This window comes from Malania oleifera, chromosome 9 (genome assembly GCF_029873635.1).
Source record: "Malania oleifera isolate guangnan ecotype guangnan chromosome 9, ASM2987363v1, whole genome shotgun sequence".
In the NCBI taxonomy this organism is placed as follows: domain Eukaryota; kingdom Viridiplantae; phylum Streptophyta; class Magnoliopsida; order Santalales; family Ximeniaceae; genus Malania; species Malania oleifera.
In genome coordinates, this window is record NC_080425.1 from 3481239 (window position 1) to 3497781 (window position 16543).

At 36.9% G+C, this 16543-nt stretch overlaps 1 protein-coding gene across 4 annotated transcripts in view; it reads right to left on the reverse strand.

The window, feature by feature from the left end:
* LOC131164899 (uncharacterized) overlaps positions 1 to 16543 on the reverse strand; it is a 163993-nt gene that overhangs the window by 84655 nt on the left and 62795 nt on the right. For all 4 annotated transcript variants that reach the window (XM_058122437.1, XM_058122436.1, XM_058122438.1 and 1 more), the window contains one exon: positions 6518 to 6641. In XM_058122437.1, the coding sequence (XP_057978420.1) occupies positions 6518 to 6641 (124 nt within the window). The remainder of the gene's footprint in view (positions 1 to 6517; positions 6642 to 16543) is intronic.

Consider the following 16543-nt stretch of genomic DNA (forward strand, 5'->3'; position numbering starts at 1 on the left):
CAATCTTCTGTTTGTTTAAAACTAAAGATTTCTACAAGGATATAAATGACACCTTTAAGACCTTTGAAATTGTATGAAAAATTGAAGTTAGATATTAGCTACATTTTATTTCATCATTTATATCCAGCTATGATATTAACTAATTTAAAATTTTCATTTATATTAATTGAATGCATTCAATCTGATAGTTATATTACAGTTATTGCACCCTAAACACTGCATACGCATCATTAATTCATTTCAATTGTGATATTTTAGTTCTAAATCTTGCATTATTGTGTTTAGTAACTATTTCTCTAGTTTCATAAAAGAATTCATGTTTTACTAATAATTTCCATCATTTTTTAAAATTCAAATTGACATCGATATTGAAATTTCTGAATTCATATAGCCTTGAAATTTTAGTCGGTGTCAAAATTTAAGATCTTGGTCACATAGTAACAGCTGGATAGGATGGAGTACCAAGTACCAACAACATTCAAAGGGATGTCCTATGAATGGAGCACATAAAGAATTCAACCTCATTAAGGGGTAACTGGGTATGGCAAGAGAATAAAGTATGTGTTCCAACAACCTAAAATGGGGATTGAGTGTATAAAAAACAAGCAAGAATTTAAAAAATATATATTTTATCATTGAATGAATATTAAAGATGCAAGCCTGTTCCAAAATATGGACATCCAAACAGTTAGAAAACTCAACAATAAGTTCATAAATCTCTTACTAGCAACTTCACATATTCGAAATATCCATAAATCTCTTCATGCATCACAAGTCAATGCAATTACATCCACTCTGCTACAAAAGCATGTGACTAACCCAACTAAGGATGGTTCTGGATATTGATTCCAAAGTGGCAAAATCATATAAAACCATATCCATTCTTCTTTGCTGTTGTACTTTATGTATTACAGGCACTTCCCTTCTAAGGGTGAACTTTAACATTTTCAAATTGTTCCCACATTGAATTGCCCTGTCTAGCATTTACCATATTAGCTCATCATGCATTTTGCTTTACCATTAACTTCTTCATGTATATGACATACGTTAATGGTTATTTTAGTCATTTAGCATTGTTAATGAGTTAGCATTATATTAATAAGAAAGTTAGAAAGGGCATTATGGTCATCAAAATATACTTACATATAATATAAATAGAGGGAGAGACCTATCATTGTGATTAGGCCTTTCATTTACCAAATTATTCAACACGGTATCAGAGCATAATTCTAAGACCTAAACCCTAATTGTCACAACCACCATCTGCTGCATGTCTACAATCATAAAAGCATTTCCAACAGCACCATAGACCAGAAAAACAGCCAGCTCAAAAACACGAAAAACAACTATAGATTTTGCAAAAATAACACCATAATCACCCACAGACACCGCCGATCTGCCGCCCATTGAAATGTCATCTCCAGAGACTCCTCCACACGCCCTCATGCTCCGGTTGAAGGCAGCCAAGGCCGACCCCACGTGCTGACCCCATTGTGTGCATGTGGTTTCATTAATTGTCGAAGGTTGTGCATTAGGATGGAATCGAACTTGAAAAACAAGTTGTTCGCTTTATATTTCCGATCTGCTTCTCTATCAAGGTAGTATGTGCACTGGGATGGAGTCCTCAAAATCAAAAAGTGTGTTTCCCTCATCAGCGACTTGTTCGAGTGAACAATGTACTATAACTACCTCAGAGGAGGAGCATTTAAGGTTCCAACAGTATTAGGCATCCCACAAGAATAATCTGCCTCGAGTTACCCTTGCTGATCGGTCCACCATTGCTGTTAAGGGGATAGGAACAGTAAATCCTACTCCCTCCATATATCTTTCTTCTGTTTCATACATTCCTGAATCCCCCTTCAATCTCATGTACGTTAATAAAATTACAAAGCTACTAAATTGTTCTGTAAACTCTTTTTCTTATTTATATTCTTATTCAAGCTTTGAAGACCAGGAAGATGATTAGCACAGGACGTGAGGCTAGTTGACTTTACTACTTTGAGTCACTCTCTTCTCTTGTTGCCAGCAATGTTGCTGCCACACCACATCAAATCCATTGTCACCGCCCTCGAAATCAAAATGTCAATCAATTTCCATTTTACAAAATTTCCATTGAATTATCCACAAAGAATCCAAAATTTAGAGAAATCTCAAATTTTAAATGAAATTTCTCCAAAATTTAACCATGAAATGAAATTTCCTTCTCAAAACCCAAATCGAATTCTTTTTTTCTCTTTGGTAACAAAAGAATTGTAACGAAATAAATTTCTCTCTCAATTTATCTTTCATTCTCTTGAATCTAAAAGACAAATATGAACACCTTCCTAACTTTTAAATAATAACAAATAATAAATTATGTTCCACAAAAAAAAAATAGAAAATTATATTTCTTTGTATTATTTATGAATTTCATTTATATTAATTGAAAATGCTTAATATGATAATTATATTACAATTATTGCACCTTATACACAGCATACCTGTCCTTTTGTACTTTGTTTATAATATTTTATTTCTCAATATTGCATTATTATTCTATTTGTAGTTTCAAATGTTTCATAAAGAACTCCACATTTTACGGTTACAGCATATTTCATCATTTTTAAAAAAGAAACCAAAATTGACATTGACATCAAACTTTGTGTCTAAATTTCTGTGCTTTGATGCCTCAAAATTTTAGCCCAATTCAAAATTTAAGATCATGCGAGGAGGTAAGAAGAACAGCATATTTCATCATTTTTAAAAAAGAAACCAAAATTGACATTGACATCAAACTGTGTCTAAATTTCTGTGCTTTGAAGCCTCAAAATTTTAGCCCAATTCAAAATTTAAGATCATGCGAGGAGGTAAGAAGAATAAAGGAGCATTCTGAAAGCCAATCAATTTATGTCACCAACAAAGACAAAGAAGGCAAGCAACAGGAGATAGGCACACAAGTAGTAAAGTGCACCAAATTCATGTCCTCTGCCAATCATCTTTCTCCTTTTCATATCCTAATGACAACAAAATCAGAAAATAAGATTACATAAAAATTCATTGATTTGTAATCTTGCTAATAGACACAAGAGTAATGAATACAGTAACATAAAAGGAGACACAAAGGAAGTAGATTTAATGTATGTAGTAATGAACTCATCAGCAAGGGTAACATGCAGAATGAGGACGGAGAAGAAGTTGGTATCATATGGTCAGTGGCAGCTGAATCTATAACCCAAGGACCAGTTGGAGAGATACCATATGGCAAGCAAGCTATATGGTTACATATCTATGCATGAGATGCAGTCGGAAAGAAGCTTTCCGAACTTCAAATAATCCTTTGAGACAGATACAGTATGAGCTGATGAGCATGCTACTCTCCAATACATGAACTATTAAAGCCAAAATCTGGCAGGACTAGCATCCATGATGCATGGGCCTTACCATGAAGATCCCAACACTGCTCACTTGTAAGAACCATCTGTCATCAATGAGCATACTTATGAGGGGCCTTTACCATGCCCATGCCTTCCTCCACAACTACTCGAACTACCCCAGGACCTTCTACTCCTCGTGGCTGAGATCATCTTATGTAACAAGTGCAAAGCATGTGATGGAGGAGGCATCAAAATTCACCAGAATATGGCAAAAAATTAGGGAGATGACTAGTTCAAACTCATATTTCAAACCTGTTAGGACCTGAAGAACTATCAAGTGTTCCCCTGCCCTTTTATCTTGTGGACATCAGCTGTTATGAACTACACGATCTTGAGACCCTCATAGATGTGCTTCATATCCAAAAAATACTCAATGCCACCCGTGACATCCTAGTGTAGCTGAAACTGAAAGTACTCCATGGAGAAATTGTACATGCTGGTTATGTTAGTAGACTGAAAGGAGTTTGGCATAGTCCAAACCTCCTTGGATACATTCAAATTCCGTGCAATCTGGGGTCACATCGAATTCCACAGAGCGTAGAAAATCAACATATCCTCCGGCACCCATACATTTGACCATCAACCTTCAACCAAGGTGTGAAGGTGTATGGGGGAACCTCCAGCAATGAGATTTCAGGGCTTCACAAATTGGCAATGTCAAAGTGTACCTCTGTTATTGGTTTTAGTTTTTATGTTTCTGAACATGCAGCAGTGTCCAGAGGAATTTTCAGTCAGCCACTGGGTCTGTGCAAGGCCTGATATCGTGCGCACAACCATCATAAAGTGGTAAACATGCATAGAGTTGTGAGGTTCTGGGCTTGGTTTGGCAGTGGCAGCAGCACTTAAGAGTTTAAGTTTCAAGGCCAAGCTCTAATACCATTTTTTCCCTTTGATAGAAAAAGCTATATTAAACTTCACAAGAAACAGATGCCATTGCAGAGAACGAGAAGTCCTCACTCAAGAACACAGGCTAAAAGGAAAAAATATATGAACATAATAAAGCCAATCAATCTCGGATGGCATCTTGAAACCAACAGCCCTAAAAACAGCCAACATCATAAGCCCACGAGAAGTCCTCACTCAAGAACACAGAATAAAAGGAAAAGTATATCAACATAATAGAGCCAACCAATCTCGGTTAACATCTTGACACCAACAGCCTTAAAACAGCCTGCACCGTTAGCCCAATGTGAAGCCAAATATGGCACCATGTCCCAAAAAAGCCCCAGTGACAATCTCCTCCCAGAAAAATTCTAGCATTCCTCTCCAACCAAATTCCCCAAAGCACAGCACACATAGTACACGTCCCCAGCCTCTTAACATCCTCATCCTTTCCAAAATAAATGAAAGAAATAAGAAAGAATTCCTCCATGGACCTTGGACAAACCCCCACTTCACCAGGAAATCCAAAAAAGGGAATTCCACAAGCCCCAAGCAAAAGAACAGCGAAGAAACAAATGAAGCACACCCTCAGAGCTATTCCCACACAAAAAAAAAAAAAAACACTAGGGAGACAATTCACTATACATGCTAACAGTGTCAAATCAATGGAAAACCTAATCATAGCAATGGACCCCTCTATATTTATTATACACGTCAAGTGCATCATGGCAATAAGACATATACTAACGCGCACTGGCTAGCATAAGTAATGTTAAGGATTGATATGCCTTGTTGGCACACAACCTAACAGCTTAAGCTTCAAGGTAAAGTGGTAATCTAACATAGTATTAGAGCCATGGCTGCCAAGAGGTCCTGAGATGCAGTCTTATTGCCCGCTTTATTGTAAGTTTATAAAATTTTCATGTTCCCAATAATGGGTATTATTCAGTGTTTGTTTCCGTCTCCACATGCAAGAAGGCTGGACATGCCACAGCCGAACAGCTAAAGCTTTCAGGCGAAGTGCTAATCTAACAAGTAATTATACTAAGCAACCAATAACAGCCCAAAATAACCAAACATCTCCAAATTCCATCTCTTTAGGACCTGGTTGAAATAGGGAAAGGAGAGATGAAAGAGAGCGGCAGCAGCAAGGGAGAGTGACTCTCATAGGCCCCTAAAGTATGTTTTCAGATTTGAAGCCATGGAACCTATGGACAAAAAATATCAATACCACCTTGGATCAGATGTGACAGATGACATGAAAAAGACAAATTAATAATAGAATGAACAATAACAACTAAAAATTTAATATCCTAACAGGATCTACTTTGCCTTCTCTCACAAAATTATCCATCTATACATGAAGTGGTGAATTATCATGACTTGGGTATAAATATGGATTTGAGAACAGTGCTTTGAACTGTAAAAGGACCAACCAGTCCCCAGCATGCTCAATCCTAAGAGATAGCAGTTTAGTTAAAAATTCGAATTGCCTTTAACAAACACATGGCATCAAATTTACTATCCCGTACTGCATACTAGACCATTAAAATCACCATTCTATAAGCAATAAATTTATGTGAGAAACTTTTATAGCAACCGAACTCAAACAAGTGGCTAGAAGAAAGAGAAGACAAAAATCAAATTTATGTTTGCGCACATAATAAAATAACTATAAAAACTACAGAAATTAATTCCCCAACCATTATAAGCATTTAGTACTCTTGCATCAAATACATTAGACATGCATACATCAGTATGTACCCATGGCATCCAAGCTCACACCAGCTGCTAAGGCTTGGGGGGATAAAACACCTAAAAGTTAAGCTTTGAGGTGTTGTGATAATTTAACAGAGCATCAGAGTCCCGGTTGCCGCAATGTTCTCATTTCAATTCTCAATCATAGCATTTACCCACATTAAAAAATATCATTCCATGTGTAGGCCAAATATTGAAGGATGCAGGCCACACATGAGCAAGCGTCAAGGCGCAATATATATTGTTACCTGAAACAGCTTAAACTTTTAGGCCAAATATTGACGGATACAGGCCGCACATGAGCAAAGGTGTCAAACACAACACACATTGTTACCCAAAATAGCTTAAGCTTTTAGGTTGTGTGATTAACATCCACCAAGAAATAGATTTAAAAAAAAAAAGGAAAACATGTTCAAAGAACATACAAAAATGCAAGGCCGTAATAACAAGAGTGCAAAGTGAACCTGGGTATCCACATCATCACAAGAGGAAACAGCGGAATGCAGTCTCCCAGAAGCAAGCAGACCCTGAACCAATCTGACTGATCTCAGAATGGGCAAAATAGAAACTTCCCCAGCATTCTCAAGGCTGAAAAATCATTTAGAAGGAAGTTTTGCGGCATAAGAATAAAGAATCTACCATAAGCATACAGCTATTTTGTTATGAGAAACCAATTAAAATACAAGCAATGTTTCAAAACCCAGATAGGGATTCAACCAGTGACCCAGCAGATGAAGTATGAACTACAGAGTTAATATTTAAATATATCTTATATTTCAGTATATTTTACACATGTTTTGAATTTTTAATGCATTTATATATTCTATGCACATTGGATTCCTCGGGTGTTTTTTCCTGTAAATCTTTCTTTGATTTCTTGGTTGGTACCAATCATTCTTTTCCACTCTACAAAGTAATCTGGAAGCTCAAAATCCCCCATAAAATCAGCATTTCTTTGTTTGGTTGTGCTTAATGGAATAAATACTAATGACTTGCTGCAGACGAGGAGACTTTTAAAGACTCTATCCCCTGATATATGTATGCTTTGTTTTGACTGTTCACATTGTGCAGGCAATGGAAATTTTATGGGGATGTGTTTGAGAGATGTTCAGCGGAATTGGAAGTCCCCACTAAGGGCATGCTGATTTGAGTTCTCTGCATTTTTTGTGTTTTCTTTTTTTTGTTTTGTGTTTCCGTATATTCCCAGATCTCGTTAAGGAGATGTCTCCTCTCCTGATTGTACATTCTTTCTTAATCTAATGAATTTCTTGTTTCTACCAAAAAAGACTAAGCATTTTGATATATTGCAGGTAATGGGAATCACATCATTTTTGGGGAGACAATTGGATGGATGAATTCACGCTTCGCACTTGCATCCTTTGTTTGTATCGGCTATCCTCATTGCATAATGGAACTGCCTCTTCCTTTTCTATTTCAAATGGGGTTAAGTTCTCTTGGGATTTTCATTTTTGTAGATCATAGGGAGGTATTGGAGCTCGCTTTTCTGTTATGCTTGTTGGATGGAAATCGTCCATCATCGTGGGTTATAGATGCTTCAAATGAGAAGTATTGCAAGTCCTTGCCTGAGCTATTGATCCTTGAACATCTGTATTTCCTCTTCATTCCACCATTCGGAAGGCCAAAGATCCCCCTTAAGAGTAAGCCTTTTATTTGGTTAATTGTTCTTAATAGGGTTAACACTAGCAATCTCTTGCACAGTAGAAGTCCCTTCAAGGTGTTGACACCCTATTTTGTTCAAGGTCAGTTTCATCAAGAAATGCAAATATCCTTTAATAATTGTGAATGAGGGGTGAGTTTGATTTTAGAGCATTTAAATTGAGCCCTTCTCCCCTTTCTAGTGTTTCAGTACGCAAATTGTTGGTCCGAACCACTTTACGGCTTCAATTTAACGTTTTGAGGTCCTTTTTAGTTAGAATTGGGTGTTCTACATGTTTTTATTGAATATTTAATAAAAGATAAAGCTTTGTTGCCCAAACACCCATGTTGGACAAGGAAAATAAACTTTTTGTGCTAAGCAGTATTTGAATAATAGAAGAGTTAAGGCAACACTTGGTCTCCCCTTGCCCTATGAAAAGGAGGCAAGACAAGAGAGAAAGTTGAGAAACACACGTACGCAAGAGGGGGAAATGTTCACTAATGCGAGAGAGAGAGAGAGAGAGAAGGACGAGGCTCATGTTCAAGCTTACGGTTTTCTCCACTCCTTTAAGTTTTCTTGGGGAATACTTTGTTAAATATTAAAGCTTGAAGATTCAAGTTGCTGATTTCTTACTTCTTTTTTCAATGGGATTTCTCAATCTTTGAAGAAGACAAGGTATGTGTAGAATTGTTAGATATCTGTCAGCCTTTATTAGAGGATGATCTTTAGGAGATTTACAGCTAACAAATCAGTTGATTTGTTAGCTATTTTTGTTTCCACGACTATCCTAGGGGATTTGGGTAGCATGTTACCCGATTTTGTAGATAATCTTTCCTTTTTTACTGCTTTCCATTTTAAATAGGATATTCTATTTTCAGAAGGTTGTAAATATCCCTAGTAATTAGATGAGAATTATCATCTATTTAAAGGGAATGTAATCTTTTTCATATGTTAGTGGAATATTCAGTTTTCTTTTCCACATTTCAACATGGTATCAGAGCATCCTCCAAACCCTAATCTTCCCACATGACCAAATATGGTATGGCCACCGGCAGACACGACTCCACCTCTTCAGTCTCAGACTTCACCACCAATCAAGAAGCCATGGTCTCAGGCAACAGCAGCAGCTCAGATAATAGCAGTGACAGTAGACTGAAGAAAGGGAGGTCGTGGTGTGACCGTTGTCGACGTCCTGGTCACACCAAGGACACCTGCTGGAAAATATGCGGTAAACCTGCAAATTGGAAACCTTCCCGCTTTGCCAACAACAGAGAAGGATGGGGAAATTTTTTTTTGGTAGATGATAAACCAACACCACCTGAGCCCAATCTCTTCAGCAAGGAGCAAATTGAATTATTGCAGAAAATGTTCAGCCAATCTTCAGCAGCCCCTACTACTGTGGTTGGTACCGGTTCTTTGGCACACGAAGGTAAGTTTTTAAGTGCTCCTAATGTTAAAAAGGAGAAGCTAGGTCCATGGATTATAGACTCAAAAGCATCGGACCACATGACCGGAGATGGAAAATTTTTTTCTACATATAGTCCCTGTTATGAAAATTTAAGAGTCAGGATAGCATATGGTTCAATCTCAAAGGTGGCTGGTACAGGTTCTGTTAAAATTTCAGAGAACCTAACACTCAACTCAGTTCTATTAGTGCCAAATTTGGATTGCAATTTACTGTCTATTAGTAAACTCACTCGGGATCTCAATTGTGTTACTAAATTTTTCCTAAATATGCATGAATTTCAGGTCTTGGATTCGGGGAAGACGATTGGCAGTGCTAAGCTGTGTTCGGGGCTCTATCTTCTCAAGGTTAATGATCCTCCTCAAGGAACAACCCACAAATCCGATTGTTTAGTGTCTAGAAGTCAAAGTTATTTTTCCGTCATTCGTTCTAATAATGATAGTGCAATTATGTCGTGGCACTACAAGTTAGGACATCCAAATTTCTTGTGTCTCGAGAAACTATTTCCTTCATTATTCAATAATAAAAATCCAAATGATTTTCAGTGTGAGAAGTGTTAATTTTAAAAACATGTACGCAACTCTTATCCCAAGTCCCAACCGACCCTACAAAGCATCCCAACCCTTTTCAATGATTCATAGTGATGTGCGGGGGCCATTTAGGATCAAGAATATTACTGGATCTCACTGGTTTATATCTTTTATAGATGATCACACTAGACTTACCTGGATATTCCACATGAAAGAAAAGTCAGAGGCAGGTTAGATTTTCAAAAATATTAACACCATGATCCAAACACAATTCCAAGCAAAAATACAGATTGTGAAAACTGATAATGCCAAAGAATATTTCAAATCCATTCTTGATGATTATCTCGAATCAAGGTATAATATACCAAAGTTCCTGTGAGGACACTCCTCAGCAAAATGGAATTGCCGAAAGAAAAAACCGGCACCTACTAGATGCTGCCCGCACCCTCATGTTCTCTACACATGTACTGAAACACTTTTGGGGTGAAGCCATTCTCACTGCAGCCTACCTCATAAACAGAATGCCCTCTTGTGTTCTCAAATTCCAAACTCCCTGTCAAACTCTACTTCAGTCCTTTCCCAATACTCGACTCATCTTTAGTATTCGGGTGCTCAGCTTTTGTTCATGTTCATAGTCAACACCAGGGTATACTTGATCCTAGGGCCCTGAAGTGCATTTTTCTCGGGTACTCTCCAAACCAAAAGGGTTATAAATGCTATTCACCAACTACTAAAAGATATTATCACTCCATGGATGTCACCTTTTTTGAACAACAACCATATTACCCCAAATCTGAAATTCAAGGGGAGATTACATAGGATTTCCATATTTGGGATATTGAAGAGTTATCTCACACTCTGCTCTAACTGAGAGTGTTCTTGTACGAACCAAAGTTGTTCTCGCTTTTCTTTGTTGTATTGACGATTCAGGTTGTTGGATCGTTGCCTAGCAAGAAAGGGTATTCTTGTTAGAGAGGAGACTCCACCTGATAAGGAGAGAGGTTGTAACTTAGCCTGAAAATAAGTTGGAAAGGAAAAACCTCACAGCGGTTGCTTGGGGCAAGGACGTAGGCTGCTGGCCGAACCTTGTAAAAAATCCGATTCTCAGCTCTTCTCCCTACTCTCTTTAATTTACTGCAAGTATATAACCTGCGTGTATGATCTTTAACACTTTCTGAATTTTGGGAATTGCTGGAGTTTTGGTTTTTGATTCGTATTTGAAATCAGCATACTATAGTATTGGTTGATTGATATATTCAAAAGTAAAATTCTGATTTTGAATATCAAAGCTGAAAAGTATTTTGCTAAAGTTACAAGTTTTATCATATCTCTGAAATTATATTTCATCATTCATTGTCATCTAAGTTTTAATTTAAAAGATTCTGAGATTTGTTTATAACGATTCAAAATTGAAACTTAGAATTTATCAGCTGGGCTTCAAACATCAAAGATTTAAAATTGGATTAAATATTGACTATACTTGGTTGATTATCAAAATTATATTTGAGTAATTGTGGAAATCCCAACCCCCCCACCCCCCTCTTGGGAGTATACCTAGATTCTCAAGGTTTATTAGGGGAGCGTGGGTTAAGAGACTTTCAAATGGATAATGCCACAATTTCTTCGCCAGTCGAAGGGAAAAGGCTGTTGCTAGTTGTTTGGATAGGTTCTTATTTGTGGTAGAGTGGGAAGAGGGATTTCCAATTCTTTCTCAATTGTTATTGTCTATGCTTATGTCTGATCATTGCCATGATTTATTAGAGTCTTTAAAGGCTAGGTGGGGTCTATGCCTTCTAAGTTTGAAAAAATGTGGCTGAATCGTAAGTCTTTTCTGTCTTTGGTGAGAGATTCCTGGAATAAGGATGTTGATGTGGGTTCAGATGGTTTTAGGTTTGTGAAAAAGCTTAAAAGGTTTAAGGTTATCTTGAAGAGGTGGAATGTCGAGATATTGGATTTGGATGTGTTGGACAGCAACGCAGGAGAAGGGAATCTTTCAGTGAATTAGGGGATTAAGAGGGCAGGTTTAACTAATGAGTTAGAGGAAGTTATTTTGGGTAAGTGACAAGATGGACAAAAGACTAAATACAAGTTAGCAACCAAGGGTGATTGTAATTCTAAATTCTTTGATAGTTTGGATAATGGTAAAAGTAAGAGTGTTATTAGGGAATTGGGTGCAAGGGAAGGAGAAGTTATTTCTGATCCTGATATGATAGCTACTGAATTTTACTGATCTTTTTGCAAACCCTTTTTTCCTAAGAAGGATGCAAATAGGACAATGATTGAGGGTTTGGAGTGGAAAACCATTTCTTTGATCAGCAGTCTTGGTTGAAGAGAACTTTAGAGGAAAGCGAGGTTAGGCAGGTCGTGTTTGAGATGGATAAGGCACCAAGTCTGGATGGCTTTAATATGGCTTTTTTCCAGGATTGATAGGATGTGGTTAGAGTGGATTTAATAAAGATTGTTAAGGGGTCCTTTAATGGTGTTTTGAGCAAGGGTATTAATTCTACTTTCATCACTTTGGTGCCTAAGAAGAGTATATCTTTGTATGTTGCTGTTTTTTGGCCTACTGGTCTGGTTACTAGAGTGCATAAGATTTTTTTTTTTTATAATAAAAGAAGGTACATTAGATAGAGAAAGAGAAGATACAACAAAAGAGGACAAAAAATCCACTGCAAAAAAAAATAAAAAATAAATTAATAATAAAAATTCAGCAATTAAAACGTGCTCACTTTCTCCAGGATCACAAAATTTTAAGTCCAATTTATCCATAAGATCTTGAACTTCTAAATCCTTCCTTGAAATCTCCTCCACTGGAGTTGGTAAAAACCATCCCTGCCCTGCAAATCATTAACCAAACCGTTGTTTTCAACGATAGAAAACCTCTCCAATCATTCCAACGGAGATGGGTGCGCATATAATAATCCCCTAAAACATCACTGAAATAAAAAACATAGCCATATTGTTCCCTAATTTCATCTAGCAGTAAAATCCCACCACAATCAAACTCACTAAGAACATCACTATTGTTATCTGATAAATCCCCCATTTCATAACCTCCTTTCCTTTGCTAACCCCATCACAAGAATTACCCATCTTCTTAGCGTGTGTGTCTATCACTATACTTAACTCTCCTTCTAAATTCCTCTTTAAAATCCCTGACACAACCTCATCAAAGTGCTTTCTCGTTTCTTCGGATAATATCCTCATTTCCCACCCATTAGTGCAGCCGTCAGATGATTATAAACCTTGGAATCCTTAAAACTTATCTGACTTAAGGCCTGAGACATCAGATATCCTCCCCAAAACACAATCACTTCCATAAGCCTTAGATGCACCATCCTCTTGACCCTCCGCAGACCCAGAATAACCAGCCACTTTGATACACTTAATTTTTTCCTCTGTCCCCAAGAATTTTCAAATCCGAGCTACCATCCTGTATTTGCTCTGCAATATGACCTATTCATCATGAATCTTGGGGAGCTGGAGATTGATCTTCATTTACAGATGGGTGAAGATCCTTCTTCCCTACGTTCCACGACTTTGTATTGGGATTTGGGTGTTGGGCTTGCCCATTAACAGAATCTGTAAGGTGATTAGCCTGATCACCTTTTCTCTTGGGATGGGCCCGCTTCAGGTCCTAATCCTTCTGAGAAGACCCCATATGAGACCAGCCATTCTTCTTATTCCAAATAAGGTCTAGAACAAAATGGGCCCGTTCAATTTAGAGGTCGAATTTATATAAAAATGAGGCTCCTCCCTCTTCAATTAACTGGCCCAGGTACAAAACCAGAACTAAGTGGCCTAGACCAAAATTTTATCTTCTTCTTCCTCTAACATAACCCTAGCTGCCTCAACAAGAAATGCACCATCCTTCGAAACCCTAGGCAATGTTGCAATATCAGCAAGCTCAGCTGCCTGCGCAGTGTGAAAGTGCATCTTTGAACACAGATCCTCCTGCTTCAGCTCCCCGAAAGTCTTTGACTTGAGCTCAATCCCACATTCTACATGCAACTCCTCAATTCCATTCACGACAACCTGCTTTCCTTATTGGATTCTACTTCCACAACCTTCTCTTTCATCTGCCTTCCCTTCTGACTCTACAATCTGCTCACATAAGGGCTCTCCACACCTCTACCTCCAGGTTGAACACAAAAATCTTTAGCTATTTCACACAGAAAACCAGATTTTATGATTTTCAGTCATTTTAGCAACCTGCTGCCAGAAATTTTAATATCCAGAAATAGTTTTTTTGGATTAAATTATTCATTTTATACACTTTTAAATCAAAGCCAAAATTAAATGATCATATGAATTTAAATATACTTAAAATAAAAATATACATAAATTTCAAAAATTAATAATAAAGCCAATTACCAAATACTTTTACTATTTTTCAATTGTCATGTCCAATAAAATTTTAATTGTAAAGTAAATTTTGAAAGTAGAACAATTAAGTAAAATAATTATCATTAAATTTATTATTATTACAGTAATTTTTTTAATGTGTATTATTTGTAATTTTATTATTTTAATCATATTTTATAATATTTTGATTTAAAGATGAAAATGAGCATTTTTTTAATTAACTTTTTAATTTGTATTAGTTTTATAAATGTTAACCAAACAAGTTGCTGGTTTCTAATTTTTAGCTTCCATTTCTGGCTTTTGGTTTTCGTTTCTCTAATTTTTGATAGTGGTACCAAAAAACCCCTTACCCTACCATCCCAGCACTAACTCCAAAGACTTCCCCACCCTAGTCCATTTAATTGACATCCAATGCAGCAAATTTCCCTTACAAGTCTTTCAAGAACCCCTCTCTGATCGAACAAAATTTGGCAGACCATTGGCAAACCAGAGAACTGCCTCTTTTTGAAAGTTTAATCCATCTAGTCCAAGAGAAATTAATCTAGAACATGAACAGAAACCTATCTACTTCCACCTTGTCCAATCTCAAATCGAAAGTCTACCCTTCGATCTGAATAGAGACCTGACATCTCCTATTACACTCAAAACCTTAGGGAGATTCGTAAGGGAGAGAGAGGAGGTCGTTTTGCGAGAGAGAGAGTAGACACCATTTCAAGTAGGTGAAAAAAAAAATTATGAACATGTTCAAAACACCATTTCCTTGTAACTATGAACATTTTTTCAAAGAAGCTAGGGGAAAGAAAAGAAAAATTGGAGGACTATAAGTGAATAATGAGTGTATAAGATTATTGTTAACCTGCTTGCCAATAGGTTGAATTTAGTAACAAGAAGTACGATCCCTCAAGCTCAAAGTGCTTTTGTCAACAATACGTAAAGATTGCAGATGCTATTTTAGTTGCTAATGAGATGGTGGGGGATGTCAAGAGGATTAAAGGCAGGGGTGTAGTTTTAAAAATGGATTTTGAAAAGGCTTATGATCAAGTCAGGTGGAAGTTCCTAGATAGGATTTTGCTAAGGAAAAGTTTGGGGATTAGGTGGAAGACTTGGATAAGGGGTTGCTATCAAATACTTCTTTTTCTATTATTACCAATGGGGAGCCTAAGTAGTGGTTTACAGATTCAAAAGGTGTTATGCAAGGAGACCCTTCGTCCTCATTTTTGTTTGTCTTGGTTGCTAACTGTTTGAATGGATTGACAGATAGGCCAGTTCACATAGGAGTTGTGAGATGTACTAGAGTGGGTACTAATAAGGGGTTAGCATCTCACCATCAGTTTGTGCATGATACTATCTCCATGTAGGATGATAGGGATTCTTTTTTTAACGTGATCACAATTTTGCAACTTTTTGAGAGTGTTTATAGATTAAAAGGAAATTTAGAAAAAAGTGTAGTACCTAGCAATCTTGGAGGCAATAGATCTTTGGAGTTTGCTTCCATTGCAGGTGTGCTATCCTTGACTAGCCTTTTTGGTACATAAGGGTTTTGTAGGGTAGTAATCCGAGTTCCGTGGGCTCTTAAGCTTTGTGGTAAAGACCGTGTCTAAGTGTCTTTATGGGTGTAAATGTGCTTTTCTTCTTTACATGGTAGAGTAACTTTTATACAGTCATGTCTTTCTAGTATTCCTCACTTTTTGCCAACTTTTAAAGTTCGTATTGGGTGGCCAGAACTATTGAGAGAACATAAGAAATTTTCTTTGACGAGAGGTAGGGGACAAGAAAGATTATTTGGTCAAATGGGAGATGGTCTGGAGGTTTGAAACAGAAGGGGGTTTGGGCCTTGGGAAATAAGTTTCTAAAAACGCTGCCTTAATGAGTAAATGGTTATCGAGGTTTCCTTTAGAGCAGGACTCACTTTGGAATAAAGTAATTAAAAGTACATTTCGAATATAAGGAAATGGATGGGATATCAATCTAGGCTTTAGATCTTGTGAGAGTCCGAGATTTTTATATCAGTTTTATCCACATTTTATTCCTAATACCAAAATTGAGAGTCGTTTGTATCGTATTTGTTCAGTACATAATGGCCCTATTTCTTCCTTTGTGCTTTCTAATGGAACTTTTTGTGGGATTTTCATTTGCATAGATATTTATATGATAGAGAGCTAGAGGAACTTGCAACTTTTTTGAGAATATAGGATGGTTGCTGTCCTTCCAATAGGGAGGATGTGAGCTGGAGTCTTCAGTAGAATTTAATTGGAGTTCTTTCTGAGCTCTTGACCCAAGAGAATTTGTCTTTTTCTTTCTTTCATATGATTTGGAAGGCCAAGTTCCCTCAAAAATTAAAGGTTTTTATTTGGTTTGTTCTTAATAGAGTAAACACTAACAATCTGTTGCAACATAGGAGGCCTTCTAAGGGATTATCTCTGGATGTGTGTGTTCTTTGCATTGGCAGTTTTGAATCTGCCACTTATTTGTC